This window comes from Heteronotia binoei, unplaced genomic scaffold, assembly GCF_032191835.1.
Source record: "Heteronotia binoei isolate CCM8104 ecotype False Entrance Well unplaced genomic scaffold, APGP_CSIRO_Hbin_v1 ptg001179l, whole genome shotgun sequence".
In the NCBI taxonomy this organism is placed as follows: domain Eukaryota; kingdom Metazoa; phylum Chordata; class Lepidosauria; order Squamata; family Gekkonidae; genus Heteronotia; species Heteronotia binoei.
Genome location: NW_026800198.1, coordinates 296,463 through 324,102, shown reverse-complemented (window position 1 = coordinate 324,102; position 27,640 = coordinate 296,463). Strand labels below are relative to the sequence as shown.

Genomic DNA, 27,640 nt, shown 5'->3' with positions numbered 1-27,640 from the left:
TTCCCCAGCTCCTTCTGCCGGGTCTCTTGCTAACTCCACTCTCCCCCCACACCCCTTGTCTTCTTTCCGGCCCTGCTTTCCCCTTCTGGGTCCCTGCCCTCCTCCTTCTTCTTCTCCTCCCCCCCAGAGCCCCGAGTCCCCCCTTGTGTCGGTCGTGTCCCACCTGCTCTCCTTCCTGGAGCACTACGCCCAGCTGCAGCAGCTGCAGGGGAAGGCCGGGGAGTACCGCTCCCGCCTGCACAAGGAGGAGCGTCGGCGCCGCCAGCAGCTGCGGGGGCTGAAGAGGGCCTACCGGCAGCGAGTGCAGGACAAGCTCAGCCTCATCGAAAGCTTGGAGGGCATCATCTCAGAGCAGCAGGGACTCCTGGAGCACAACCACCAAGGTGAGCCTCCGGGAGGGAGGGAGGGAGGGGCAGCGGTGGGCTGCTTGGCCTTCATCTCAAGAGCCTAGGGTTGCCAAGTCCAATTCAAGAAGTATCTGGGGACTTTGGGGGTGGAGCCAGGAGATTTTGGGGGTGGAGCCAGGAGACTTTGGGGCTGGAGCCAGGGTGGAGCCAAAAGACTGGGGGTGGAGCCAAGAGACTGGGGTGGGGCCAGGAGACTTTGGGGATGGGGCCAGGAGACTTTGGGGGTGGAGCCAAGAGACTGGGGGTGGGGCCAGGAGACTTTGGGGGTGGGGCCAGGAGACTTTGGGGGTGGAGCCAGGAGACATTGGAGGTGGAGCCAGGAGCAAAGTTGTGACAAGCGCAATTGAACTCCAAAGGGAGCTCTGGCCATCACATTTAAAGGGACTGCACACCTTTTACATGCCTTCCCTCCATTAGAAATAATGAAGGCTAGGGGCACCTTCTTTCGGGGCTCATAGAATTGGATCCCCTGGTCCAATCCTTTCGAAACATGGAAAGCATTTTGAGAAGAGTCATCAGATTCTATGCTGGAAATTTGGTGCCTCTATCTCCAGAGCCCGAGATACCTCCAGATCAATTTCCCATTATACCCTATGAGAATCGATCACCGCAGGGAATAATGAAGTGCCCAGCAGACATTTCCCTCTCCCCCCATTTCTGACGACTCTGAAGCGGGGGGGGGGCCCTGCTCCCACCTGGGGATTGCCATCTCTACTCACGAGTCGCTGACCTTCCAACGTCTTCAAAGTAACGCAGAGCAACCATCCCAAGAGGAAGCCTGTCCAAGCGGAGTCCGAAGCCTCCGGAGGGGGAAAGGCACATGGGGGCTGCGGGGGCAGGACTTCCCCCCCGCTGGCCAGCGGACTGGGAGCAGGAAGGAGGCTGGAGAAGCGGGAGAACCTCCGCTGGGATCTGGGGACTGGCAAGCCTACAAGAGCCTGGATGGTGGAGCGGTTGAAGCATCTGACTAGGATCTGGGAGACCCAGATTTGCATCCCCTCTCTGCCATGGAAGCTTGCGGGGTGACCTTGGGCCAGTCACGCTCCCTCAGCCTAACCTTCTCTCCGGGTGTCACAGTAAGAAGGGGGCAAGGCGGATTCTGTGAATGAGACAGATCGTGGGAAGAAGGGCAGGAAGGGTTGCATCAGGGTTTCGTTTCTTGCATGCCCAGGTGTCACAGTAAGAAGGGAGCAAGACGGATTCTGTGAATGAGACAGATCGTGGGAAGAAGGGCAGGAAGGGTTGCATCAGGGTTTCGTTTCTTGCATGCCCAGGGAAATGCTGATGGCCACGTTGGGGCCAGGAAGAAATTTGTCTCCAGAGTGGGATACTGCAGGGTTTTGCTATGTTCTGGGCAGGGGTCTCTGGGGAGATATATGTGTGGGGTGGGATGTATTTTTGAAATCCCGGCATTGTGCAGCGGGTTGGACTAGATGACCCTGGAGGTCCCTTCTAATCTACGTTCCCTCTAAGCTGTGGAGTCTTGTGAGCAAAAAATCTACTTTGTGAGCTACTGGCATTGAAGTTGTGAGCTGCTGCATATATTAGTTTGCTCTGGGGCCATTTTTCCTGAGCTGAGACAAAAATGTGTGAGCCGGAGACTAAAAAACTATGAGCTAGCTCACACTAACTCAGCTTAGAGGGAATACTGCATGTTCCAACTCTATGATTCGATGTCATTCCTTGCTGGGAACCTCCTTGAGAGCAGGGGTTTCCCAGAAAGTATATTGGTAACCAGCTACTACTGCTCAGTACCTCCTGAGAACATCTAGACCAGGGATGTCAAACATGCGGCCTGGGGGCCGAATTAGACCCCCAGAGGGCTCCTATCAGGCCCCCTAGCAATTGGCTCTTGTCTGCTTCTTTCTCCCTCTCTCTTGCTTCTTTCTGCATAACAGTTTGCTTTGCGAGACTTACTCAATCGCACAGGGGCTACAGAGCAAAACTTCTATTTTCTCCATTGGTTGAGGCTCCTCCCCCTCCTGGTCTCCTAGGGTGGGAGGGAAAGAGCCAGAGCTTCCTTTGCCCAGTTCCATGGATCCCATGGGGGAGATCCAAAGAAAGCATCTTTAAGACCCACAAGTAACTGGTTGACAGTTACTGGTTGACAGATCGCACCCAAAGAATGCTTGTGAAAGGTTCCTCATCCTCTTGGAGAGGAGTGAGAAATGGAGTGCCTCAAGGATCTGTCCTGGGACCTGTTTTGTTCAACATCTTTATCAATGATTTGGATGAAGGAATAGAGGGAATGCTTATTAAATTAGCAGATGATACTAAATTGGGAGGGGTTGCAAACACAGAAGAAGACAGAAACAGGATACAGGATGATCTTGACAGGCTGGAAAACCAGGCCAAAATCAATAAAATGAATTTTAACAGGGATAAATGTAAAGTTCTGCATTTAGGTAGGAAAAATCCAATGCATGGTTATAGGATGGCGGAGACTTCTCTTAGCAGTAGTATGTGTGAAAAGGATCTAGGGGTCATATGCTGAACATGAGTCAACAGTGTGATGCGGTGGCTAAAAAGGCAAATGCAATTTGGGGCTGTATCAACAGAAGTATAGTGTCCATATCATGTGATGTGATGGTATCACTTTGCTCTCATAAGACCTTACCTGGAGTATTGTGTTCAGTTTTGGGCACCACATTTTAAGAAGGATGTAGACAATCTGGAACGGGTCCAGAGGAGGGTGACGAAGATGGTGATGGGTCTGGAGACCAAGTCCTATGAGGAAAGGGTGAAGGAGCTGGGGATGTTTAGCCTGGAGAGGCTGTGACTGAGAGGTGATGCGATCACCACCTTCAAGTACTTGAAAGGCTGTCATCTAGAGGATGGGGTGGAATTGTTTTTTGTGGCCCCAAAAGGTCGGACCAGAACCAATGGGTTGAAATTAAATCAAAAGAGTTTCCGGCTCAACATCAGGAAGAACTTCCTGACCGTTAGAGCGGTTCCTCAGTGGAACAGACTTCCTCCTTGGGAGGTGGTGGGCTCTCCTTCCTTGGAGGTTTTTCAACAGAGGCTAGATGGCCATCTGACAGCAATGAAGATCCTGTGAATTTAGGGGGAGGTGTTTGTGAGTTTCCTGCATTGTGCAGGGGGTGGGACTAGATGACCCTGGAGGTCCCTTCCAACTCTATGATTCTGTGATTCTAAGTCTAGTGTCCAGATTACGTGAAGTGATGGTATCACTTTACTCTGCTCTGGTAAGACCTCACCTGGAGTTTTGTGTTCAGTTTGGGGCACCACAATTTAAGAAGGATCTAGACAAGCTGGAACGGGTCCAGAGGAGGGCAGCAAAGATAGTAAGGGGTCTGGAGACCAAATCCTACAAAGAAAGGTTGAAGGAGCTAAGGATGTTTAGCCTGGAGAGGAGGTGGCTGAGAAGTGATATGATCACCATCTTCAAGTACTTGAAGGGCTGTCCTATAGAGGATGGTGTGAAATTGTTTTTTGTGGCCCCAGAAGGAAGGACCAGAACCAGTGGGTTGAAATTAAATCAGAAGCGTTTCTGGCTCAACATTAGGAAGAACTTCCTGACTGTTAGAGTGGTTCCTCGGTGGAACAGGCTTCCTCGGGAGGTGGTGGGCTCTCCTCCCTCAAGTTTTTTAAACAGAGGCTAGATGGCCATCTGACAGCAATGAAGATCCTGTGAATTTAGGGAGAGGGGTTTGTGAGTTTCCTGCATGGTGCAGGGGGTTGGACTAGATGACCGTGGAGGTCCCTTCCATTTGATTCTGTGACAGGTTCCCCAGTGGACCAGGCTTCCTCCTCAGGAGGTGGTGGGCTTTCCTTCCTTGGGGGTTTTTCATCAGAGGCTAGATGTCCATCTGACAGCGATGAAGATCCTGTGAATTTAGGGGCAGGTTTTTGTGGGTTTCCTGCATTGTGCAGGGGTTGGACTAGATGACCCTAGAGGCCACTTCCAAGACTCTATGATTCTAAGTGCTATTGTTTTAAGCATGTTTTATTTTAAGATTTTTTTAAAAAATTGTTTGTGTTTGTGTCTTTTAAAAAGTTTATATCTCTGCTCTGTGCTGGAAGGACACTGCTCTGGTAAGACCTCACCTGGAGTATTGTGTTCAGTCTTCACTAGGTAGCCACGTGGCCCAGCCTGGCCCGGCCCTTCAAGGTCTCGTTTATGTCAGATCTGGCCCAAATGAATTCGACACCCATGATCGAGACTGACCCATTGAGAAACTGTCCTTCCAGCACAGAGCAATGAATGAAGCCTCTGGGGAGAAGCCCCAGAAAATACCTTATGACCAGCTGCATAGTCTCTCTGCCATCTCCGCCTGCATCAGCCTTCCTCATAAGCAGGCCTCAGATTCAGCAGGAGCTCACAGGAGCACAGCTCCTGAACCTTTCTGAGGGTTCCCCCTCCTCCTCCCCACCTACCTTGTCCGTTGAATAGGAGGTGCAACTGCATAACAATCCCTGGATTAGGAGAGCGGGCAGCCGGCCAACCACCGGGGCTCTGCCACGTTCCAGCAGCCCTCATTAACCCCTGGAGAAGCGCACACCACCTTTTCTCCACTTCTTATGTGATTTTGGGCGGCGGGTGGCTTCCTGGCCTTTGGACTGTAGGGGGGAGGGCGGGATGGCCCAGGAGAGCCCCAGGCGAGCGAGGCCTGCTTGGGCTGTCTGGATCTCTAGCCAGCCCAAGCAGGCCTCGCTCGCCTGGGGCTCCCCTTTCTTGCATCAGGTTGCTTTTAGCTGGTGAAGGGGCGGTGGCATGTGCTAATGAGTTCTGCTAATGAGTTATCCACCACCGATTTTTCTACAAAGCGACCCCTGCTCATAAGCATATGACATAAGAGCACGACGAATGGGCCACCCCCCTCATCTCAGAAGGCATGGGCACCTGAAGCTGTAGGGTTTGGGCAGAGTTTCTCGGGGATTGGAGGGTCCTTCCGGATGTTTGTATTGCTTCTCTCCTCCTCCGTCCAGGGAAGAAGCTGCCCTCCACCCGCCTGCTGTACCCCATGGCCCCCGCAGGCGTGCACCAGCTGGTGGAGTCCATCAGCGCCCTCCAAGGGGAGAGGAGCCGGCTGGCGGAGGAGGTGGCCAGCCTCAGGCTGCAGGCGGACGAGTGGGAGAAGGAGAAGCAGCGGCTGGCAGGGGGCTTTCGCCGTCAGGTGAGATGGCCGCTGGGTTTGGATTGCTGCAGCTGCTGTGTGGGGGGAAGTGCGGCCTCCGTGGGGAACCAGGCAGAGTGTGTGGGGAGCCATGGGCCTGTCAGAATTTCAGCAGGATGCAGCTTGGAGTTGCCAACCTCCAGGCAGGAGGAAGGGTTGCCAAGTCCAATTCAAGAAATATCTGGGGACTTTGGGGGTGGAGCCAGGAGACATTGGGGCGGAGCCAGGAGCAAGGGTGTGACAAGCATAATTGAACTCCAAAGGGAGTTCTGGCCATCACATTTAAAGGGACAGCACACCTTTTTAAATGTCTTTCTTCCATAGGAAATAATGAAGGATAGGGGCACCTTCTTTTGGGGCTCAAAGAATTGGACCCCCTGGTCCAATTGTTTTGAAACTTGGGGGGTACTTTGGGTAGAGGCACTAGATGCTATGCTGAAAATGTGGTGCCTCTACCTAAAAAAACAGGCCCCCCAGAGCCTCCTATACCTCCAGATCAATTCCCCATTATACCCTATGAGAATCGATCTCCACATAGGGAATAATGAAGTGCTCAGCAGACGTTTCTGGTGACTTGAAGCGAGGGATCGGCATCTCTATTCACGAGTTGCAGCCAACTTCCTCAAAGTAACATAGACACACCATCCCAAGAGAAAGCCTTTCCAATCGGAGACTGAAGCCTCCGGAGGGGGAAAGTCACATGATGGCTGTGGGGGTGGGGCTTCCCCTGCCGGTCAGCTGACTGGGGGCGGGAAGGAGCCTGGGAAAGCGGAAGAACCCCCGTTGGGACCTGGGGATTGGCAAGCCTATTACAAGAACCTCCACGAAAACCAGCCTCCAATAATATACAAAATCATTTACTACAAATGTTATTTACAAAAACACTTCTCATATTAAACATTCAGTTATACAGAAATAAATGCAAAAGGAACATTCAAACCTTCACCCAAAGTCATTCAAAAAACAAGTCAGTGTCCAAATCGTACATCAGATGGGTGCAGGTAGAAATTCCAATGGTAAAGTTCTCCGTGGAGACCAGTGCTCCAGACAATTTCCTCTGTACAGGAAGGAAATTCACCATACTGTTTGGAAGTGATTACAGCTTCAGCATTTGAATTGTGAAATAATAATTTTTGGGAAGCTATTTGTAGTAATTAATTTTGAATATTATAGTCCTATGAGGAAAGGTTGAAGGAGCTGGGGATGTTTAGCCTGGAGAGGAGGCGACTGAGTGGTGATAGGATCACCATCTTCAAGGACTTGAAGGGCTGTCATCTAGAGGATGGTGTAGAATTGTTTCCTACGGCCCCAAAAGGTCGGACCAGAACCAGTGGGTTGAAATTAAATCAGGAGAGTTTCTGGCTCAGCATTAGGAAGAACTTCCTGACCATTAGAGCGATTCCTCAGTGGAACAGGCTTCCTCCTTGGGAGGTGGTGGGCTCTCCTTCCTTGGAGGTTTTTAAGCAGAGGCTAGATGGCCATCTGACAGCAATGAAGATCCTGTGAATTTAGGGGGAGGCGTTTGTCAGTTCAGAGCGGTTCCTCAGTGGAACAGGCTTCCTCCTTGGGAGGTGGTGGGCTCTCCTTCCTTGGAGGTTTTTAAGCAGAGGCTAGATGGCCATCTGACAGCAATGAAGATCCTGTGAATTTAGGGGGAGGCGTTTGTCAGTTCAGAGCGGTTCCTCAGTGGAACAGGCTTCCTCCTTGGGAGGTGGTGGGCTCTCCTTCCTTGGAGGTTTTTCAGCAGAGGCTAGATGGCCATCTGACAGCAATGAAGATCCTGTGAATTTAGGGGGAGGCATTTGTGAGTTTAGAGCAGTTCCTCAGTGGAACAGGCTTCCTTGGGAGGTGGTGGGCTCTCCTTCCTTGGAGGTTTTTCAACAGAGGCTAGATGGCCATCTGGCAGCAATGAGGATCCTGTGAATTTAGGGGGAGGTCTTTGTGAGTTTCCTGCATTGTGCAGGAGGGTGGACTAGATGACCCTGGAGATCCCTTCCAACTCTATGATTCTAGGAGGCTGGTTTTCGCGGAAGTTCTTATAACCTTTTTCCCTGCTCCATCATCTGCATTGTTCTTTGTTGGTTGCACAGCTTCCAGGTAGGGTCTGGAGATCTCCCACTTTTACAACTGCTGCCCAGGCAACAGCGTTTGGCTGCTTTGAAGGGTGGGCCCTGTGGCATTGTTCCTTGTTGTGGTCCCTCTCCTCCCCAAATCCTGTTCTCTCTGTAATGTCCCCCTTCGGTTCTGGGTTCCTAGTTTAGAATGCTCACTCAGGCAATCTGTTCTCAAGTCCGTTCAGCAGAGACAAGCTGGCTCAAAACGTCATCCATTGATTTGCAAGAAGGCAACTCCGACGACCAGTGTTCGCTCACAGCTGCAGAGGCTTGTGAGCAAAAATTCTACTTTGTGAGCTGCTGGCATTACAGTTGTGAGCTGCTGCATTGATTAGTGCGCTCTGGGGCCATTTCCCCCTGTGCTAAGAGAAGTAATGTGTGAGCTGGAGGCTCAAAAACTGTGAGCTAGTTCACACTAACTCAGCTTAGAGGGAATGCCGACCCCATAGGGTTTGCAAGGGCATTGCCTGCCTCTTTGTAGTAACCCCGGAATTCCTGGGCAGCCTCCCCTCCAAGTAGTAATCAGGGCCGACCTACTTAGCTTCCAAGATCTGATGCGGTTGGGCTTGTCTGGACCATCCAGGCCAATTCTTGGATAAATATTGGGTTTGAGCAACACCTGCATTGAAGGCAGCATGAAAATTTGGGAGGGGCGGTGACTCTTTGGTAGAGCAGCTGCTTGGTAAGCAGAAGGTCCCAGGTTCAATCTCCAGCATCTCCAACTAAAAAGGGTCCAGGCAAATAGGCGTGAAAAACCTCAGCTTGAGACCCCGGAGAGCCACTGCCAGTCTGAGTAGACAAGACTAACTTTAGGGAGGGGCGGTGACTCAGTGGTAGAGCATCTGCTTGGTAAGCAGAAGGTCCCAGGTTCAATCTCCGGCATCTCCAACTAAAAAGGGTCTAGGCAAGTAGGCATGAAAAATCTCAGCTTGAGACCCCGGAGAGCCACTGCTAGTCTGAGTAGATAATACTAACTTTAGGGAGGGGTGGTGGCTCAGTGGTAGAGCATCTGCTTGGTAAGCAGAAGGTCCCAGGTTCAATCCCCGGCATCTCCAACTAGAAACGGTCCAGGCAAATAGGCGTGAAAAACCTCAGCTTGAGACCCTGGAGAGCCGCTGCCAGTCTGAGTAGACAATACTGACTTTGATGGACTGAGGGGGGTCTGATTCAGTACAAGGCAGCTTCATATGAATTACTCAGGGTACATACAAATAAAAATGAAGGGTACACTGTTTGGCCACTTGTGAGCCAGGCTTAGATGTTCTCCTCAGTGTTCCCTCTAAACCGTGGAGTTTTGTGAGCAAAAATTCCACTTTGTGAGCTGCTGGCATTAAAGTTGTGACCTACTGCATGAATGAGTGTGCACTGGGGTCATCTTTCCTAAGCTAAGACAAAAATGCGTGAGATGGAGGCTAAAAATCTTGACCTAGCTCACGCTATCTCAGCTGAGAGGGAACCCTGGTCTGAGTCTCCAAGCACTTTTGGAATTCTGACCCAGCAGGCAGGAGCTGGAGAGGTTTTAAAAATATTATTATTGTTGTTCTTATTTTGACCATCTTCTGGGTGTGGAGCAGGCGTCCCTGAGGGTATGTGGGAGGAAGGTGTTCGTGAGTTCCCCGCATTATGCAGGGGGTTGGACTAGATGACCCTGGAGGTCCCTTCTAACCTGTGTTCCCTCTAAGCTGTGGGATCTTGGGAGCAAAAAATCTACTTTGTGAGCTACTGGCATTGAAGTTGTGAGCTGCTGCATAAATTAGTGAGCCGTCTTTCCTGAGCTAAGACAAAAAGGTGTGAGCCAGAGGCTAAAAAATCTGTGAGCTGGCTCCCGCTAACTCAGCTGAGAGGGAACCACTGGTCTTCCCGCCCTTTCTGAGTCTCCACACGCTTTTGGAATTCTGACTCAGCAGAGCAAGAGCTGCCCTGGAACGGCAGAGCCAGGCTCACAGCGACTTCTGTGGTTTGCCTTCAGTCCTGCAGTGCAGATCCTTGTGCTGTGAGGGCGGCTGCCTCCACCAAAGCAACAGTTAAAAAAAATTTTGCTGGACAAAAGCCCCGCCTGGCCTTGCCCGCTTTCTAAAAACAATTGCTCGGAAACATTTGCTCGCAGGCTAGAGAAAGGATTTATTCATTTGCATCAGGAATATCCTGCCTTTTGGAGCATCCTTCGTGCCATAAGGCAGACATTTCTAAATGATGGGAATGCCTTTACAATTAAAAGCTGGCAAAGGGACAGCAAAATAACCCAAGGCCGAGGAAAATGGGGTCCGAAACCCAGGGGAAACGATAATGTGTTCACCGCCACAAGTGCCAGGTGAAGGGAGACATTCCAAGGTTCTGGGGGCAGCCACCGAGCAGGCCCTTCTGGTGATAAAACTGGGACCCTAGGAAGGTGGTGGCTGCAGTACTGGCCCGACGCTTTCTGTAGGGCCTGCTCTTGGCGTTAAGTGAGCAGCCACAGTTAGAGCCAGTGGTGGTTGTTTCAAGGGTGGCCCCACCTTGGGCTGCTACAGCAGGCAGAGCTGAAGTGGCCAGCCCTCTCGGGGTCCTCTTTGCCCAGGAAAGTGTGTGTGGCTGGCAAAAGACATCCTTGCAGCCTTGTAGCTGAGTCACAGGGGAAGGGTGTCAGGGTGCAGGCAGGCAGGAGTCCAAAGCCAGTCCAAGGTCAAAGTTCAGCAGGAGCCAAATCACCAATGCAGAATCACAAACCGGAATCAGAAGTCAGTGTCCAAAAGCCAAAAGGTCAGGGTGCCAAGGAAATCAAGCAGGTCAGGATCAGGAAGGAGCGTGGATGCAAGCCAGAGAACAGACTTGTTGCTTCCACAAGGTTACCAGGTGCTGGGTGGGAGCTATATGGGAGTCTCAATCAGCCTGCTCCCTGGGTGGCAGTGACTCTGCTAGAACTTAGGGCTGAGAGATCTGAAGCATCGGTGTGCCTCATGTCTTCGCTCTGAAAGTTCTTTCCGGAGCCTGCTTCGAACTCTTGAGGTGGGAGGAGGAGAGCTTGGAGGAGATTGATAGTCAACAGCTGACACTGGTGCCTGGAGAGTGATTGATGGCCCAGCTGCTGTTTGTTCAGCTGAGGAACTGGCTGGCAGCTCTTCCAGGTCTGTTAACCCTTCCAGCTCCTCCTCGTCAGGGCTCATGACAAAGGGGGCTACAGGGGGGCCGTAGGAGGGCGGCCATGAGGGTGAGAGCAAAAAGCTGGAGAGGCTGCCCCCCCCTCTCCCTTCCCCCTCTGGTGTGATTTAAATTGCATGTCAGCTCCGATTCCCCGTCTACCTTTCCTGGAGCTCAGCCTGCGGTGATCAACTCCCAGTTCCGAAGTTCCAAAGAAGGCTGATTTGTCTCTCTGCGCTCCCTCCCCATATCCCTGCTTTCCTGTGCCCTTCCCCAAGCGGGAGCAGCAGGGAACGCATGCGGCTTGTACACTCTGGCTGGGGGAGACACGCCCTGGCCACCCCGAAAGGACTCCAGCTGCCCTTGCAGCCTCCACGATCGAGGGCCTCTCCTCTCTCCCACCCAACCACCCAAGAACTTACCTTTCGGGGTGAGGGGTCCCAAGGCTTGGGGTGGAGCACTACAGGCCTGCATCCTTGGCTCCTGGGGCCACTGACTGTCCTGTTGTTCCGCCCCCCCCGGCAGATCCAGGACCTGAAGCAGCAGATTCAAGAGCGGGAAGAGGAACTGGAGCGTCTCCGCCTGGGCACGGTGAGGAAAGGCCTGGAGAAGAGAAGGCCCTAGACTGTCTGGAGCCCTCAGCTAGGCTAAATTCTGGTGCCCCCAGAAGGCTGGCGCCCTAGTTAATCCCCTAGTTTGCCTAGTAGTAAGGCTGGCCCAGGAGAAGGAGGCAGGAAGGGTGTCTGGGGAGGGCTGGCCTGCAGGGGTGAGGAAGGCACCTTCAGGGACACCTCCCTTACCAAGGGGTCTGATGCCTGCAGAAAGCACTTTCCTGGTTCCCTTTTTTCCTGGTTCCCAGTTTGGTGTAGTGGTTAAATGCACGGGCTCTTATCTGGGAGAACCGGGATTGATTCCCCACTCCTCCACTTGCACCTGCTGGAATGGCCTTGGATCAGCCAGAGCTCTGGCAGAGGTTGCCCTTGAAAGGGCAGCTGCTGTGAGAGCCCTCTCCAGCCCCACCCACCTCACAGGGTGTCTGTTGTGGGGGAGGAAGGTAAAGAAGATTGTAAGCCGCTCTGAGACTCTGTCTTTGAAAGGGCAGCTGCTGTGAGAGCCCTCTCCAGCCCCACCTATCTCACAGAGTGTCTGTTGTGGGGAGAAAGGTAAAGGAGATTGTAGGCCGCTCTGAGACTCTGTCTTTGAAAGGGCAGCTGCTGTGAGAGCCCTCTCAGCCCCACCCATCTCCCAGGGTCTCTGTTGTGGGGGAGGAAGAGAGCCAGTTTGGTGTAGTGGTGAAGTGCGCAGACTCTTATCTTGGAGAACCGGTTTTGATTCCCCACTCCTCCACTTGCAGCTGCTGGAATGGCCTTGGGTCAGCCATAGCTCCGGTAGGAGTTGTCCTTGAAAGGGCAGCTGCTGTGAGAGCCCTCTCAGCCCCAGCCACCTCACAGGGTATCTGTTGTGAGGGGAGAAGATATAGGAGATTGTAAGCCGCTCTGAGTCTCTGATTCAGAGAGAAGGGCGGGGTATAAATCTGCAGTTTTCTTCTTCTTCTTCCTGCCCCCAGGGAGTGACAGACTCTGAGAAGCGGATCCACAACCTGACGGTGGAGAACGAGGGCCTAAAGCAGAGCCTGGAGGTCACCCAGGGGCTCCTGCAGCAGCTAGTCACCGTGTCTGCTCAGCCCCCCGCCCTGATGGCCAAGGTGAGTCCCTCCCGCCTGTCTCCCCGGCCGTGCCCTCCGTCGCTAGACGACCAGGTGTGGAAGCACTTCCCAACACAGATTCTGATGCTCCAGCAGGTTTTCACTGCTATGGACAGCCTTGATTGGCTTGGGATGCAGCAGACAGACAGTCCTGATGGCATTTGGTCAGTCCACTGAAATGCATGAATGGCAGGCTTTAAACACACACAGCTGCAAGTGCAAGGGACGGTTTTCTTGCTCATGGCCGAGGTCCTCTGCTTGGCTCAAGCTGACCCACGACAGCCGGGTTCTGTCCGAGCTCTCGAACTCCGGACTGGATTAGTGCAAAGCAACCATTGAACTGTTGGGGGGGGGGGGGTGGTAGTGGAAAGTCCTAGGCGTCGGGGCTCTTTTTGTAGCAGGAACTCCTTGGGCAGTTCCGCAGGGCCTGCAAGACAGCCCTCTTCCGGCTGGCCTGTAACTAACTGGCATTGGAAACTTTATGGAAGGTTGTAGTGTATCATTTTGGCAGATCGCTTGTTCAATATGTTTTATTATTTCACTGTTTTAAATTGTGTAAATTAGTAAGTAAGTAAGTAAAATTTATTTGTACCCCGCTGAAGCAGGCTCAGGGCGGCTAACAACATTTAAAAGTGAACAATACAATAATAAGGCATTAAAATCACATTAAAACCAATCAATCACATTAAAACCAATCAATAATTGATGTATTTTTAAAGCCATTGTTGTAGATTGATGTATTTTTAAAGCCAAACTTTATGGTAGATTTTATATGTTGTGAGCCGCTTTGGCGGGAAGGGCGGGATATAGATTGAAATAAACTGAAACTGAAACTTTGCATATTAGGCCCCACCCTCCTGATGTAGCCAATCCTCCTGGAGCTTACAGTAGGCCCTGTACTAAGACCCCTGTAAGCTCTTGGAGGATTGGCTACATCGGGAAGGGGGGGGCTAATATGCAAAGGAGTTCCTGCTACCAAAAGAAGCCCTGGTCCTAGTGAGTCACAGCTGACCTACAGCAAGCCTGTAGATTTTCAAGGCAAGAGACGTTCAGGGGCGGCTAGGCGTTGCCTGCCTCGGCATAGTGACCCTGGTATTCCTCTGTGGTCTTGCATCCAAGTTCTAACCAGGGCTGACCTACCTGGCTTAGTTTCCGAAATCTGACTAAATGAGGTTACTTTGGACCATGCAGGTCAGGCCGAGCCATTGGCTGATGCAACGTTCCTGAAGCATGACGACTTAGCAGTGACGATTCCCGCTACGATCACCTCAAGAATAGATCACTGTAATGCTCTCTGCATGGGGCTACCCTTGACGCTGACTCGGAAACTACAGCTAGTGCAGAACGCTGCGGCATGGCTGTTAAGGGGGCTCCCCTGATGGGAGCACATTCGGCCAGTGCTGAAAGAGCTTCACTGGCTACCTGTTGTGTTCCGAGTCCGTTTCAAGGTGTTGGTATTGACCTTTAAAGCCCTCTAGGGTCAGGGGCCTGTCTATCTGCGGGACCGCCTTTCTCCACATGTTCCCCAGAGAGCACTGCATTCAGGGACAAAAAAATTTATTGACCAAAGGAGGCTAGGTTGCGTTTGACGCGAGCTAGGGCCTTCTTGGTGGCAGCACCAGAATTGTGGAATGCTCTCCCAGAGGCCATAAGGACCCTGCAGGATCTCTCTACTTTCTGCAGGGCCTGTAAGACGGATCTGTTCCAATAGGCCTTTGATATCTAATGGGGAGAGGACTGCCAACCCACGTCATTATAGAGCTACTAGATGCTCACCATCAGAAAAGAAGAACTCACTATATTGTAGTGATAGAGCACCACGAAATGGTTTTAAAATCTTAAATTGGAATTATGTTTTATTGGTTTTAACTTGTAAACATGAACGTTGTTGGGCACCCTGAGTCTGCTTGCGGAGAGGGCAGGATAGAAATTTAATGTAATAAATAAATAATAGGGGGCAGCCCTGTGCTTTGCTCAGAGAAGGGAGGGCCCTGGGATAACTGCAGGAAACTCTTCCCAGGAAAACGAAGACTTGCGTGCAAGAGTGCGGGAGCTGGAGGCCACTCTGCAGCAGAAGGTAGAGGAGCTGATGGGCCTGGAGGTGCAGATGGACAGGCTGCAGTGGCGCAAGGAGGAGGAGGTGCGCCACTTGGACGAGCGCCTGCGCGGACTCCGGCTCTCTCTGGAGGTGCACAAGAACCAGCCGCCCGAAGTGCAGGTGAGCCCAGCTGTGGTTCTTCTTCTGGCCACTAGAGGGCAAGATCAGCGGTGCAGTGGGTGTAGATTCAGGTTGGTCTGATGCAGTGGTAGAACAAAGTTTTGGAGTCCGATCAGGCACCTAAAAGAAGAAGAAGGTATTGGATTTATATCCCTCCCCATACTCTGAATCTAAGCCTCAGAACGGCTCACAATCTCCTTTTACCTGGAGAGCCAGTTTTGTGTAGTGGTTAAGTGTGCGGACTCTTATCTGGGAGAACCTTTCAAGGACAGCTCTGTGAGAGCTCTGGCTGACCCAAGGCCATTCCAGCAGGTGCAAGTGGAGGAGGGGGGAATCAAACCCGGTTCTCCCAGATAAGAGTCCGCACACTTCACAACTACACCAAACTGGCTCTCCCAGACGCTGCCCTTTCAAGGACAACTCTGTGAGAGCTCTGGCAGACCCAAGGCCATTCCAGCAGGTGCAAGTGGAGGGTTGGGAATCAAACCCGGTTCTCCCAGATAAGAGTCCGCACACTTCACAACTACACCAAACTGGCTCTCCCAGAAGCTGCCCTTTCAAGGACAACTCTGTGAGAGCTCTGGCTGACCCAAGGCCATTCCAGCAGGTGCAAGTGGAGGAGTGCGGAATCAAACTCGGTTCTCCCAGATAAGAGAGCTCTGGCTGACCCAAGGCCATTCCAGCAGGTGCACGAGGAGGAGTGGGGAATCAAACCTGGTTCTCCAAGATAAGAGAGCTATGGTTGACCCCAGGCCATTCCAGCAGGTGCAAGTGGAGGAGTGGGGAATCAAACTCGGTTCTCCCAGATAAGAGAGCTCTGGCTGACCCAAGGCCATTCCAGCAGGTGCACGAGGAGGAGTGGGAAATCAAACCCGGTTCTCCAAGATAAGAGAGCTATGGCTGACCCCAGGCCATTCCAGCAAGTGCAAGTGGAGGAGTGGGGAATCAAACTCGATTCTCCCAGATAAGAGAGCTCTGGCTGACCCAAGGCCATTCCAGCAGGTGCACGAGGAGGAGTGGGGAATCAAACCCGGTTCTCCAAGATAAGAGAGCTATGGCTGACCCCAGGCCATTCCAGCAGGTGCAAGTGGAGGAGGGGGGAATCAAACCCGGTTCTCCCAGATAAGAGTCCGCACACTTCACAACTACACCAAACTGGCTCTCCCAGACGCTGCCCTTTCAAGGACAACTCTGTGAGAGCTCTGGCAGACCCAAGGCCATTCCAGCAGGTGCAAGTGGAGGAGTTGGGAATCAAACCCGGTTCTCCCAGATAAGAGTCCGCACACTTCACAACTACACCAAACTGGCTCTCCCAGAAGCTGCCCTTTCAAGGACAACTCTGTGAGAGCTCTGGCTGACCCAAGGCCATTCCAGCAGGTGCAAGTGGAGGAGTTCGGAATCAAACTCGGTTCTCCCAGATAAGAGAGCTCTGGCTGACCCAAGGCCATTCCAGCAGGTGCACGAGGAGGAGTGGGGAATCAAACCTGGTTCTCCAAGATAAGAGAGCTATGGCTGACCCCAGGCCATTCCAGCAGGTGCAAGTGGAGGAGTGGGGAATCAAACTCGGTTCTCCCAGATAAGAGAGCTCTGGCTGACCCAAGGCCATTCCAGCAGGTGCACGAGGAGGAGTGGGGAATCAAACCCGGTTCTCCAAGATAAGAGAGCTATGGCTGACCCCAGGCCATTCCAGCAGGTGCAAGTGGAGGAGTGGGGAATCAAACTCGGTTCTCCCAGATAAGAGAGCTCTGGCTGACCCAAGGCCATTCCAGCAGGTGCACAAGGAGGAGTGGGGAATCAAACCCGGTTCACCCAGATAAGAGTCCACGCACTTAACCACTACACCAAACTGGCTCTCCCAGAAGCTTCCCTTTCAAGGACAACTCTGTGAGATCTATGGCTGACCCAAGGCCATTCCAGCAGCTGCAAGTTGAGGAGTGGGGAATCAAACCCTTAACCACTACACCAAACTGGCTATTGTAAATAAAATAAATTTTCGTGGTGGGTGTGATGAGGGAGTGTGATCCCACTGGTGGTGAACTGGTGGCCCCTGGCCCAGGGTGGGAGGGATCAGAGGGTGCCCGATGAGGCCTGGGTTCAGCTCAGTGGTTGGAGGGAGATCTCCAGAGATGCTGCCATTTCTAAGTGCAGTGGTGAAAAAAGGCCTGGTAGCCAAACAGTTTAAATCAGTATGACCGATTCCCCACTTGCCTTCTGCCGCTCTCCCGCTCCTCTTCTCCGCGGGGCTTGTGTCGGATTTCGCATGAGGCTGCAGCTCACTCCACCTCTTTCGCGTGGCAAACAAGATCCTCTAAAAACCGGTTTCTGTTTGCCACGTGAAAAAGGCAAAGCGAGTTGCAGCCCCGTGGAGAAGTGGAGCGGGAGAGCGGCAGAAGGTGAGTGGGGAATCGGTCATACTGATTTGAAGTGTCAGGCCTTTTTCCACCAAATATGCCAGAACTTCCCGGTGGGAGGGAAGCCAGGAGGGCAGCCCCATTCTAGCATTCCTGTTGCTTTTGCCCCTCGCAGTACATCACCAAGACGGTGGAGGTGGATTCCCCACGCACCCTGAAGGTTCTGGCGGAAGCCGAGGATCGGAACAGGACCCTGATGGCCCAGCTCTCCTGCCAGGTCGAGCGGTGCCAGAAGCTGACGGAGCAGCTGCAGAGCTCGGATGAGGTGGCGGCTGGCCTGCGGCACAAGGTGAGCTGGGCCTGGGTTCGAGTTATGCTGCACAGCAGCCGAGCTTTCGGGACTCTGTACGGGGACTGCCTGCTCCTGCCTTCGTCACAAAGCAAACGGGGCCACGGAGGAGAGACGAAGCCACAACAAAAAGAAAAAACTCTCCATGTAAAATGCAGGTTTAACTTGTTGTGAATAATAAGTATCAAAATACAAAACAAATATTATCAGTGCATGTCACCAAGTAAAAACCTCATAAGTTACTCAGTGCTTCTACTGCCCTTAGGTGGCTGAAAGCCACTAAATTGCATTCAGTTCAGTATTAAAAGTAGGTGGTCCAACGGAGAACTGGTCCGCTTTGCAAGCCGTTTCTGATCTCAAATCCTCCTTCTAGGTCCCGTTCTTAGGAGTATTGTACAGTTTTTCAGGTCCAGTAGTGCCAAATGAATTCCTAGCTTTCTCTAATTAGCAGGCATAATAGCGGGAACGCCATAGTAAGTACTACTGTCCTTATCAGCAATGCAGGCACTCCTTTCCTCGTGGCAACAGCCCTGGATTTCAAGGAAAGTGCCATTGTAGGGCACATTGATTAGAGAGTTGCCCCCAAGGCTTGGGCAGAACAACTCCCACAGTGCTCTGGTGACGCTGAATCAAGAGTATCAGGAAGGCACTACGGACACACACGCCGGATGCCTGTATTGACATCTGTCAAAATAATTCTAAGGCCCGTAAGAGGCTTAGTGAGGGCAGCAGGCCAGGCAGAGCAGTGTGATGCGGTGGCTAAAAGGGAAATTGCAATTTTGGGCGGTATCAACAGAAGTCTAGTGTCCAGATCATGTGAAGTGATGGTATCGCTTTACTCTGCTCTGGTAAGACCTCACCTGGAGTCTTGTGTTCAGTTTTGGGCACCACGTTTTAAGAAGGATATAGACAAGCTGGAACGGGTCCAGACGAGGGCGACGAAGATGGTGAGGGGTCTGGAGACCAAGTCCTATGAGGAAAGGTGAAAGGAGCTGGGCATGTTTAGCCTGGAGAGGAGGCAGCTGAGAGGTGATTGGATCACCATCAAGTCCTTGAAGGGCTGTCCTATAGAGGATGGGGTGGAATTGTTTTCTGTGGCCCCGGAAGGTTGGACCAGAACCAATGGGTTGAAATTATGTAAATCAAAAGAGTTTCTGGCTCAACATTAGGAAGAACTTCCTACTGTTAGAGCAGTTCCTCAGTGGAACAGGCTTTCTCGGGAGGTGGTGGGCTCTCCTTCCTTTTAAACAGAGGCTGGAGGCCATCTGACAGCAATGAAACTCTTGTTAATCTAGGGAGAGGTGTTTGTGAGTTTCCTGCGTTGTGCAGGGGGTTGGACTAGATGACCCTGAATGTCCCTTCCGACTGTAGGATTCTATGATTCTCATATGATCTGGTTCTGCAAGCCGGCTTGTGCATATGTGCATAGGCCTGATGGGAGCGCTCTGTCTCCTTCTCTCACTCCCCCTCTCTGTCCCCTTCTCCCCCGGCAGATTTCTGCCTATGAGTCTGAGATCGCAGGGCTACGGCAGGACCTGCTGCGTGAAATCCACCAGCTGGAAGCGCAGAAAGAAGAGGCCGTCCGCGAGGCCTCCCAGTGCTCTGAGCAGCACCTCCAGCACTTGCAGGAGCAGCTGGCAGGTAGGGCTGGCAAGAGGCCACGCAGGGTGCTCCGAGGGTGAAACCGGGGTCTTCTGCACAGGTTCCCGAAGCTTGAGAGCTGGTTTGGTGTAGTGCTTAAGTGTGCGGACTCTTATCTGGGAGAACCGGGTTTGATTCCCCACTCCTCCACTTGCACCTGCTGGAATGGCCTTGGGTCAGCCATAGCTCTCGCAGGAGTTGTCCTTGAAAGGGCAGCTGCTGGGAGAGCTCTCTCAGCCCCACCCACCTCACAGGGTGTCTGTTGTGGGGGTGGAAGATAAAGGAAATTGTAAGAACATAAGAGAAGCCCTGTTGGATCAGGCCAGTGGCCCCTGCAGTCCAACACTCTGTGTCACACATAAGAACATAAAAGAAGCCATGTTGGATCAGGCCAATGGCCCCTCCAGTCCAACACTCTGTGTCATACATAAGAACATAAGAGAAGCCCTGTTGGATAAGGCCAATGGCCCCTCCAGTCCAACACTCTGTGTCACACATAAGAACATAAAAGAAGCCATGTTGGATCAGGCCAATGGCCCCTCCAGTCCAACACTCTGTGTCACACATAAGAACATAAGAGAAGCCCTGTTGAATCAGGCCAATGGCCCCTCCAGTCCAACACTCTGTGTCACATAAGAACATAAGAGAAGCCATGTTGGATCAGGCCAGTGGCCCATCCAGTCCAACACTCTGTGTCACATAAGAACATAAGAGAAGCCCTGTTGGATCAGGCCAATGGCCCCTCCAGTCCAACACTCTGTGTCACATAAGAACATAAGAGTAGCTATGTTGGATCAGGCCAATGGCCCATCCAGTCCAACACTCTGTCACATAAAAACATAAGAGAAGCCATGTTGGATCAGGCCAATGGCCCCTCCAGTCCAACACTCTGTCACACAGTGGCCAAAAAACCCTGAAATGTCCCAGGCACCTCCCTCTCACGACTAGATAGTGAAGAATGGGATATAAAAACCAACTTTTCTTCCCTTTTCCTTCTAGGTATGCGCCAGCGTCTGGACACACTCCAACCGCTTCTCCGAGGCATGAAGTCTGACTACAACAGCCTGCGTGGACAGGTGCGCAGCTTTGCCGACTGCTACGAAGCTGCACTTGGTGAGGCCCGGCAACAGGTGAGACCTGGGGCTGAAAGGCCAGGCTTAGTCTTGGGTTCCAGAGTTCCAATCTCCCCCCTCCCGCCTCTCTTCCACGGCCCAAACCGAAGAGGTAGCCTTGGTGTGGGGGCAGCTGAGGGGGGCACCCCTGCTGCTGCAGCAGAATTCTTGCTCGGAAAGGCAGAAGAAGACTGCAGATTTATACCTCACCCTTCTCTCTGACGGAGCCCCATGGTGCAGAGTGGTAAAGCTGCAGTACTGCGGTCTGAACTCTCTGCTCATGACCTGAGTTCTATCCCGGAAGAAGCTGGGTTTTCAGGTAGCCGGCCCGAGGTTGACTCAGCCTTCCATCCTTCCGAGGTCGGTCAAATGAGCACCCAGCTTGCTGGGGGTAAAGTGTAGATGACTGGGGAAGGCAATGGCAAACCACCCCATCAAAAGTCTGCCTTGAAAACGTCATGATGCGACGTCACCCCAGAGTCGGAAATGACTGGTGCTTGCGCAGGGGACCTTTCCTTTCCTTCCTTCTCTCTGAATCAGAGACTCAGAGCGGCTCACCATCTCCTTTACCTTCCTCCTCCCCCAACAGACACCCTGTGAGGTGGGTGGGGCTGAGACAGCTCTGACAGAAGTTGCCCTTTCAATTGACAACTCCTATGAGAGCTATGGCTAACCCAAGGCCATTCCAGCAGCTTCAAGTGGAGGAGTGGGGAATCAAACCCGGTTCTCCTAGATAAGAATCCGCAGACTTGAACACTGCTCCAAACTGGCTCAGGATGGGGGGGAAGAGGGTGTCAGGGAGGTTCGGGCTCTCTCAGAAGTGCGTGCCAAGGGTTCTCTGTGTGTCTTTTGCTCCCTGTGAGGGTGAAGGGGGTGGGGCGGAGCTTGTGGGAAGCAGCTGTCCTAGCTCTGCCTCGCCCAGCCTGGCTCTTTTGTCCCTCCAGATGTGTTCAGCCCTAGAAGAGGCCTCACAGGCCAACCAGTCACTGCAGGGGCGCTACCAGCGGGAGGCGCTGCTTCGCAAGAAATGCCAGGACGAGCTGCTGGACCTGAAAGGTGCCTGTGGGAGGAAGGGAGAGAGGGGGTGGGAGGGCTTTTTTCCAGGGAAGATTTCTTCTTCTGGGCATGGAGTGAATCATAAGAACATAAGAGGAGCCCTGTTGGATCAGGCCAATGGCCCCTCCAGTCCAACACTCTGTGTCACATAAGAACATAAGAGAAGCCATGTTGGATCAGGCCAATGGCCCCTCCACTCCAACACTCTGTGTCACAGAAGAACATAAGAGAAGCCCTGTTGGATATGGCCAATGGCCCATCTAGTCCAACACTCTGTGTCACACAGTGGCCAAAATTTTTATATATATATATATACACACACACACACACACACACACACACTGTGGCTAATAGCCATTGATGGACCTCTGCTCCATATTTTTATCTAACCCCCTATTGAAGGTGGTTATGCTTGTGGCCGCCACCACCTCCTGTGGCAGTGAATTCCACATGTTTATCACCCTTTGGGTGAAGAAGTACTTCCTTTTATCCGTTTTAACCTGTCTGCTCAGCAATTTCATCGAATGCCCACGAGTTCTTGTATTGTGAGAAAGGGAGAAAAGTATCTCTTTCTATACTTTCTCTATCCCATGCATTATCTTGCATTATCTTGTAAACCTCTATCATAATGCCCCTGTATAAATCGATGGTGCGGTCTCATTTGGAATACTGTGTGCAATTCTGGTCACCGCACCTCAAAAAGGATATGATAGCATTGGAAAAAGTGCAGAAAAGGGCAACTAGAATGATTACAGGTTTGGAACACTTTCCCTATGAAGAAAGGTTAAAACGCTTGGGGCTCTTTAGCTTGGAGAAACGTCAACTGCGGGGTGACATGATAGAGGTTTACAAGATGATGCATGGGATGGAGAAAGCAGAGAAAGAAGTCCTTTTCTTCCTTTCTCACAATACAAGAACTCATGGGCATTCAATGAAATTGCTGAGCAGTCAGGTTAGAATGGATAAAAGGAAGTACTTCTTCACCCAAAGGGTGATTAACATGTGGAATTCACTGCCACAGGAGGTGGTGGCAGCTGCAAGCATAGCCAGCTTTAAGAGGGGATTGGATAAAAATATGGAGCAGAAGTCCATCAGTGGCTATCAGCCACTGTTTGTTTGTGTGTATATTTTTGGCCACTGTGTGATACAGAGTGTTGGACTGGATGGGCCTTTGGCCTGATCCAATATGGCTTCTCTTATGTCCTTATGTTTGGGGCAGTGATGCTCTGTATTCTTGATGCTTGGGGGGGGGCACAGTGGGAGGGCTTCTAGTGTCCTTGCCCCACTGATGGACCTCCTGATGGCACTTGGGTTTTTTTGGCTACTGTGTGATACAGGGTGTTGGACTGGAGGGGCCATTGGCCTGATCCAACAGGGGTTCTTTTACGTTCTGTTCTTTTTTATTGACTGCAGCTTCCCTTTGGGTTGATGATGTCCCCAAGGGATAGAAAACCTTGAGCAATTTCAGCTATCTCATCCTCAACTTTGAAGTTGTGTAATTGGGTCTTCTTGAGCTTCAGCTGTAATCCCGCTTTGGCACTTCCTGCTTGAAGCTTCCGGAGAAGTCCTCTCAGCTGAGTTCTGTTATCACCTTCTGTGTTCAACTTGCAATTGGACTGATTACCCTATCTCATTCCTGCAAGCTGCCCAGCCCCCGCTGCGTTGTTCTGTTTTCCCTCGGGGAGCCTTTGCACAAGTGTTCTTTCTCAGATTTGCTCCTTTGCTTGACTGAATAGTTCTTATCATCCAGCTGAGCTGCTTCCCTCCCAATGAGAAAAGAGGTCTATGAAAGAGGCGAATAACAATAAGAATAATCTAATTAGCAGTGTGCCCTGACCTGTATAGCCCAACCTTGCCAGATCTTGTCAGATCTGTGAAACTAAGCAAGGTTATCAAAGATTTCAGGTTTTCACGGCTGGTAACATCATTAGGGTTTGTAGAATCTTTCGGGCTCAAGTGCTGTGTTCTACTGGAGAAAGTTTTTCTTCCAGACGTTTCGTTCTCAGCTGTGGAGAACATCCTCAGTGGCGTTGCAGCCCGAGCAGGCGCTCTGACCTTCTTGGCTGCTGTGCGTTGAATGGCTGCTGTGTGTTGAATGCTGTGCATTCAACGCACAGCAGCCAAGAAGGTCAGAGCGCCTGCTTGAGCTCGAAAGATTCTACAAACCCTAATAAGCAAGGTTACTCTGGATAATATTGGAATGGCAGACCTCCAAGGAATTCTGAGGTGAGTACGCAGAGGAAGGCGATGGCAAGCCATGCCTGTTCGTCTCTTGCCTTGAACATCCTGCAATGTCACCATTAGTCAACTGTGCCTTGGCAGCCCTTTCCCCCATCAATAAGCAAGGTTACTGCAAAACAAAGGAAGTTTGAGCCCAGTGGCACCTTTAAGACCATATACATGGAAGTTTATACCAGGGATGGCCAAACTGGGTTAACATCTGACCCACGTAGAATAAACATCAGAAGTTTGAGAGCCACAAGACATGAGCATCAGCTCTTTGAGCACCACAAGACAGGAAGGAAGGAAGGCAGGCAAATAGATGGAGGAGGGAAGGAGAGGTGGAAAGAAAGCAACTTTAACTATAGACGCATTCTCCAAGTTTGCCAATGGGGCAGTGGGGGCTTCAGGAGCCACAGAATATGTCCGAAAGAGCCACATGTGGATCCCAAGCCACAGTTTGGCCACCCCCGGCTTATAGAATAAAACTTTGTTGGTCTTCAAGGTGCCGCGGGACCCAGATTTTGTTCTGCCGCTTCAGACCAACGCGGCTAGCCACCTGAAACTGTACAAAACGAAGTTTGAGTCCTGTGACATCTTTAAGACCCGCAAAGTTTAATTCTGGGTGTAAGCTTTTGTGTGCACGTACACTTCTTCAGAGATGTATGCAGCTGATCGGGGTAATGATGACTAGGATTGCAGAAAGCTGAACGAGCGCAGCCTCTTGGGCACGATAACGCAATGCAGAGAAAAAGATAATGCGCCGGTAGACAATAACGCTGCAGGATAATAACATGCAGCAATCAGATAAAGTGTCCCATTGATGGTCCGCGGTTGGCGATTCCAGATTCCTCTGCCCCAGCTCAACACCGCTGCTGCCTGTCTCTCTCTGGGGGGCCACTGGCCAAGCCAAGTAGATCCCCTTCCCTGATCCCCCCTTCAATCGCCACCCTTCCTTGACGGAATTCGTTACCTGCCACCACCTGCCTCCTCCCTTCTCCACTTTGCCTGCTCCCCCCCTTCCTTTATCAGGGCGCATTAACAATTAGGCCAAGGCGGCAGTGGCCTATAGGCCCCATGCCTTTAGGGGCACTGAGCCAGCTTCGCCCCCCCCCCATTTCCTCCCCTGCTTGCAGCCCTCTCAGCCTGCATGCGCAGCCAGCCACTGAGGCCGCTCATTGCCCGACTTCCCTGGCGCAGCTGCTGCTGGCGTCATTGCCGAGTGTGCCTCTCTCTGCCTCTCCCCCACAGCTAGCCAAAGGGGCTTTGGAGAAGGGGCCAGCAGGCTGCAAGGGGGGCCGCGGGTGCTCTGACTCTGAGATAATTTGCAAGACCCCGCCCCCGAGATTCTGACTGCCTAGGGGTCTCCACAGGGTTTACTCTGGCACTGCCCTTTATCTCCAGCTTGGCTTTGGGCCAGATGAGCTCTGAGGCCCTGAGGTCTCCCGGAATTACACAGACCTCCAGACAACACAGGAAAATTGCCACTTTAGAAGGAGGATTCTCTGGCCTGTACCCCACTGGGCTCCTTCCCTCTCCTCAAAACCCTGCCCTTCTCAGGCTGTATCCTTCTCAATCTCCAGGAATGTCCTAACCCAGAGTTGGCAGTTCCTGGCCGATGGTCAGTCAGGCATCATTTTGACCAGTCTTTTCCCTTCCCTTTGGGCCTGCAGGTTCTGGTCAACTGGAGCAGTTTCTTCTGGCGGAGGGGGGAAACAAGCCCCCCCCCCCAGGGCCTTCCTTGCTGTCTTCTCTGACCTCAGGGCAAGCCCACCCCCCATGGCGTCACCTTAGAATCAGAGAATCACAGAGTTGGGAGGGACCTCCAAGGTCATCTAGTGCAACCCCCTGCACAATGCAGGAAACTCACAAACACCTCCCCCTAAATTCACAGGATCCTCATTGCTGTCAGGTGGCCATCTAGCCTCTGTTGAAGAACCTCCAAAGAAGAATCCTAGAATCCTAGAGTTGGAAGGGACCTCCAGGGTCATCTAGTCCAACCCCCTGCACAATGCAGGAAACTCACAAACCCTCCCCCTAAATTCACAGGATCTCCATTGCTGTCCGATGGCCATCTAGCCTCTGTTTAGAAACCTCCAAGGGAGGAAAATCATAGAATCCTAGAGTTGGAAGGGACCTCCAGGGTCATCTAGTCCAACCCCCTGCAAAATGCAGGAAACTCACAAACCCCTCCCCTAAATTTACAGGGATCCTCATTGCTGTCAGGTGGCCATCTAGCCTCTGTTGAAAAACCTCCAAGGAAGGAGAGCCCACCACCTCCCAAAGAATCCTAGAATCCTAGAGTTGGAAGGGACCTCTAGGGTCATCTAGTGCAACCCCTGCACAATGCAGGAAACTCACAAACACCTCCCCCTAAATTCACAGGATCCTCATTGCTGTCAGGTGGCCATCTAGCCTCTGTCTAAAAACCTAGAATCCTAGAGTTGGAAGGGACCTCCAGGGTCATCTAGTCCAACCCCCTGCACAATGCAGGAAACCCACAAACACCTCCCCCTAAATTCACAGGATCTTCATTGCTCTCAGACGGCCATCTTGCCTCTGTTTAAAAACCTCCAAGGAAGAAAAATCATAGAATCCTAGAGTTGGAAGCGACCTCCAGGGTCATCTAGTCCACCCCTGCACAATGCAGGAAACCCTCAACACCTCCCCCTAAATTCACAGGATCTTCAATTGCTGTCAGACAGCCATCTTGCCTCTATTTCAAAAACCTTCAAGGAAGGAAAATCATAGAATCCTAGAGTTGGAAGGGACCTCCAGGGTCATCTAGTCCAACCCCCTGCATAATGCAGGAAACCCACAAACACCTCCCCCTAATTCACAGGATCTTCAATTGCTGCCAGACGGCCATCTTGCCTCTGTTTAAAAACCTCCAAGGAGGAAATCATAGAATCCTAGAGTTGGAAGGGACCTCCAGGGTCATCTAGTCCAACGCCCTGCACAATGCAGGAAACCCACAAACACCTCCCCCTAAATTCACAGGATCTTCATTGCTGTCAGACGGCCATCCAGCCTCTGTCTAAAAACCTAGAATCCTAGAGTTGGAAGGGACCTCCAGGGTCATCTAGTCCAACGCCCTGCACAATGCAGAAACCCACAAACACCTCCCCCTAAATTCACAGGATCTTCATTGCTCTCAGACGGCCATCTGCCTCTGTTTAAAAACCTCCAAGGAAGAAAAATCATAGAATCCTAGAGTTGGAAGCGACCTCCAGGGTCATCTAGTCCAACCCCTGCACAATGCAGGAAACCCTCAAACACCTCCCCCTAAATTCACAGGATCTTCATTGCTGTCAGACAGCCATCTTGCCTCTGTTTAAAAACCTTCAAGGAAGGAAAATCATAGAATCCTAGAGTTGAAGGGACCTCCAGGGTCATCTAGTCCAACCCCCTGCATAATGCAGGAAACCCACAAACACCTCCCCCTAAATTCACAGGATCTTCATTGCTGCCAGACAGCCATCTTGCTCTGTTTAAAAACCTCCAAGGAAGGAAAATCATAGAATCCTAGAGTTGGAAGGGACCTCCAGGGTCATCTAGTCCAACGCCCTGCACAATGCAGGAAACCCACAACACCTCCCCTAAATTCACAGGATCTTTCATTGCTGTGAGATGGCCATATAGCCTCTCTTTTAAAAACCTCCAAGGAAGGAGAGCCCACCACCTCCCAGGGAAGCCTGTTCCACTGAGGAACCGCTCTCATGGTCAAGAAGTTCTTCCTAATTTGAGCTGGAAACGGCTTTTGATTTAATTTCAACCTGCTTGTTCTGGTCCTACCTTCCGGGCCACAGAAAACAATTTCACACCCTCCTCTATAGGACTGCCCTCCAAGTACTTGAAGATGGTGATCATATCACCTCTCAGCCGCCTCCTCTCCAGGCTAAACCTTCAGGGCCATCACTGAAGGGCTGTTCAGGGCAGTACAAGGAGAAGAAGAACATAAGAGAAGCCCTGTTGGATCAGGCCAGTGGCCCCTCCAGTCCAACACTCTGTGTCACATAAGAACATAAGAGAAGCCATGTTGGATCAGGCCAGTGGCCCCTCCAGTCCAACACTCTGTGTCACATAAGAACATAAGAGAAGCCATGTTGGATCAGGCCAGTGGCCCCTCCAGTCCAACACTCTGTGTCACAGAAGAACATAAGAGAAGCCCTGTTGGATCAGACAAATGGCCCATCCAGTCCAACACTCTGT

At 51.8% G+C, this 27,640-nt stretch overlaps 1 protein-coding gene across 1 annotated transcript in view; it reads left to right on the top strand.

Moving 5' to 3' along the window:
- Positions 1-27,640, top strand: part of LOC132590918 (kinesin-like protein KIFC3) — a 51,585-nt gene that overhangs the window by 5,510 nt on the left and 18,435 nt on the right. Inside the window, exons 2-10 of the mRNA XM_060263837.1 lie at positions 128-383; positions 5,358-5,545; positions 11,302-11,367; positions 12,344-12,481; positions 14,502-14,699; positions 17,226-17,399; positions 18,893-19,040; positions 20,040-20,170; positions 21,097-21,208. Of these exons, the coding sequence (XP_060119820.1) occupies positions 5,393-5,545; positions 11,302-11,367; positions 12,344-12,481; positions 14,502-14,699; positions 17,226-17,399; positions 18,893-19,040; positions 20,040-20,170; positions 21,097-21,208 (1,120 nt within the window). The 5' untranslated portion in view covers positions 128-383; positions 5,358-5,392. The remainder of the gene's footprint in view (positions 1-127; positions 384-5,357; positions 5,546-11,301; positions 11,368-12,343; positions 12,482-14,501; positions 14,700-17,225; positions 17,400-18,892; positions 19,041-20,039; positions 20,171-21,096; positions 21,209-27,640) is intronic.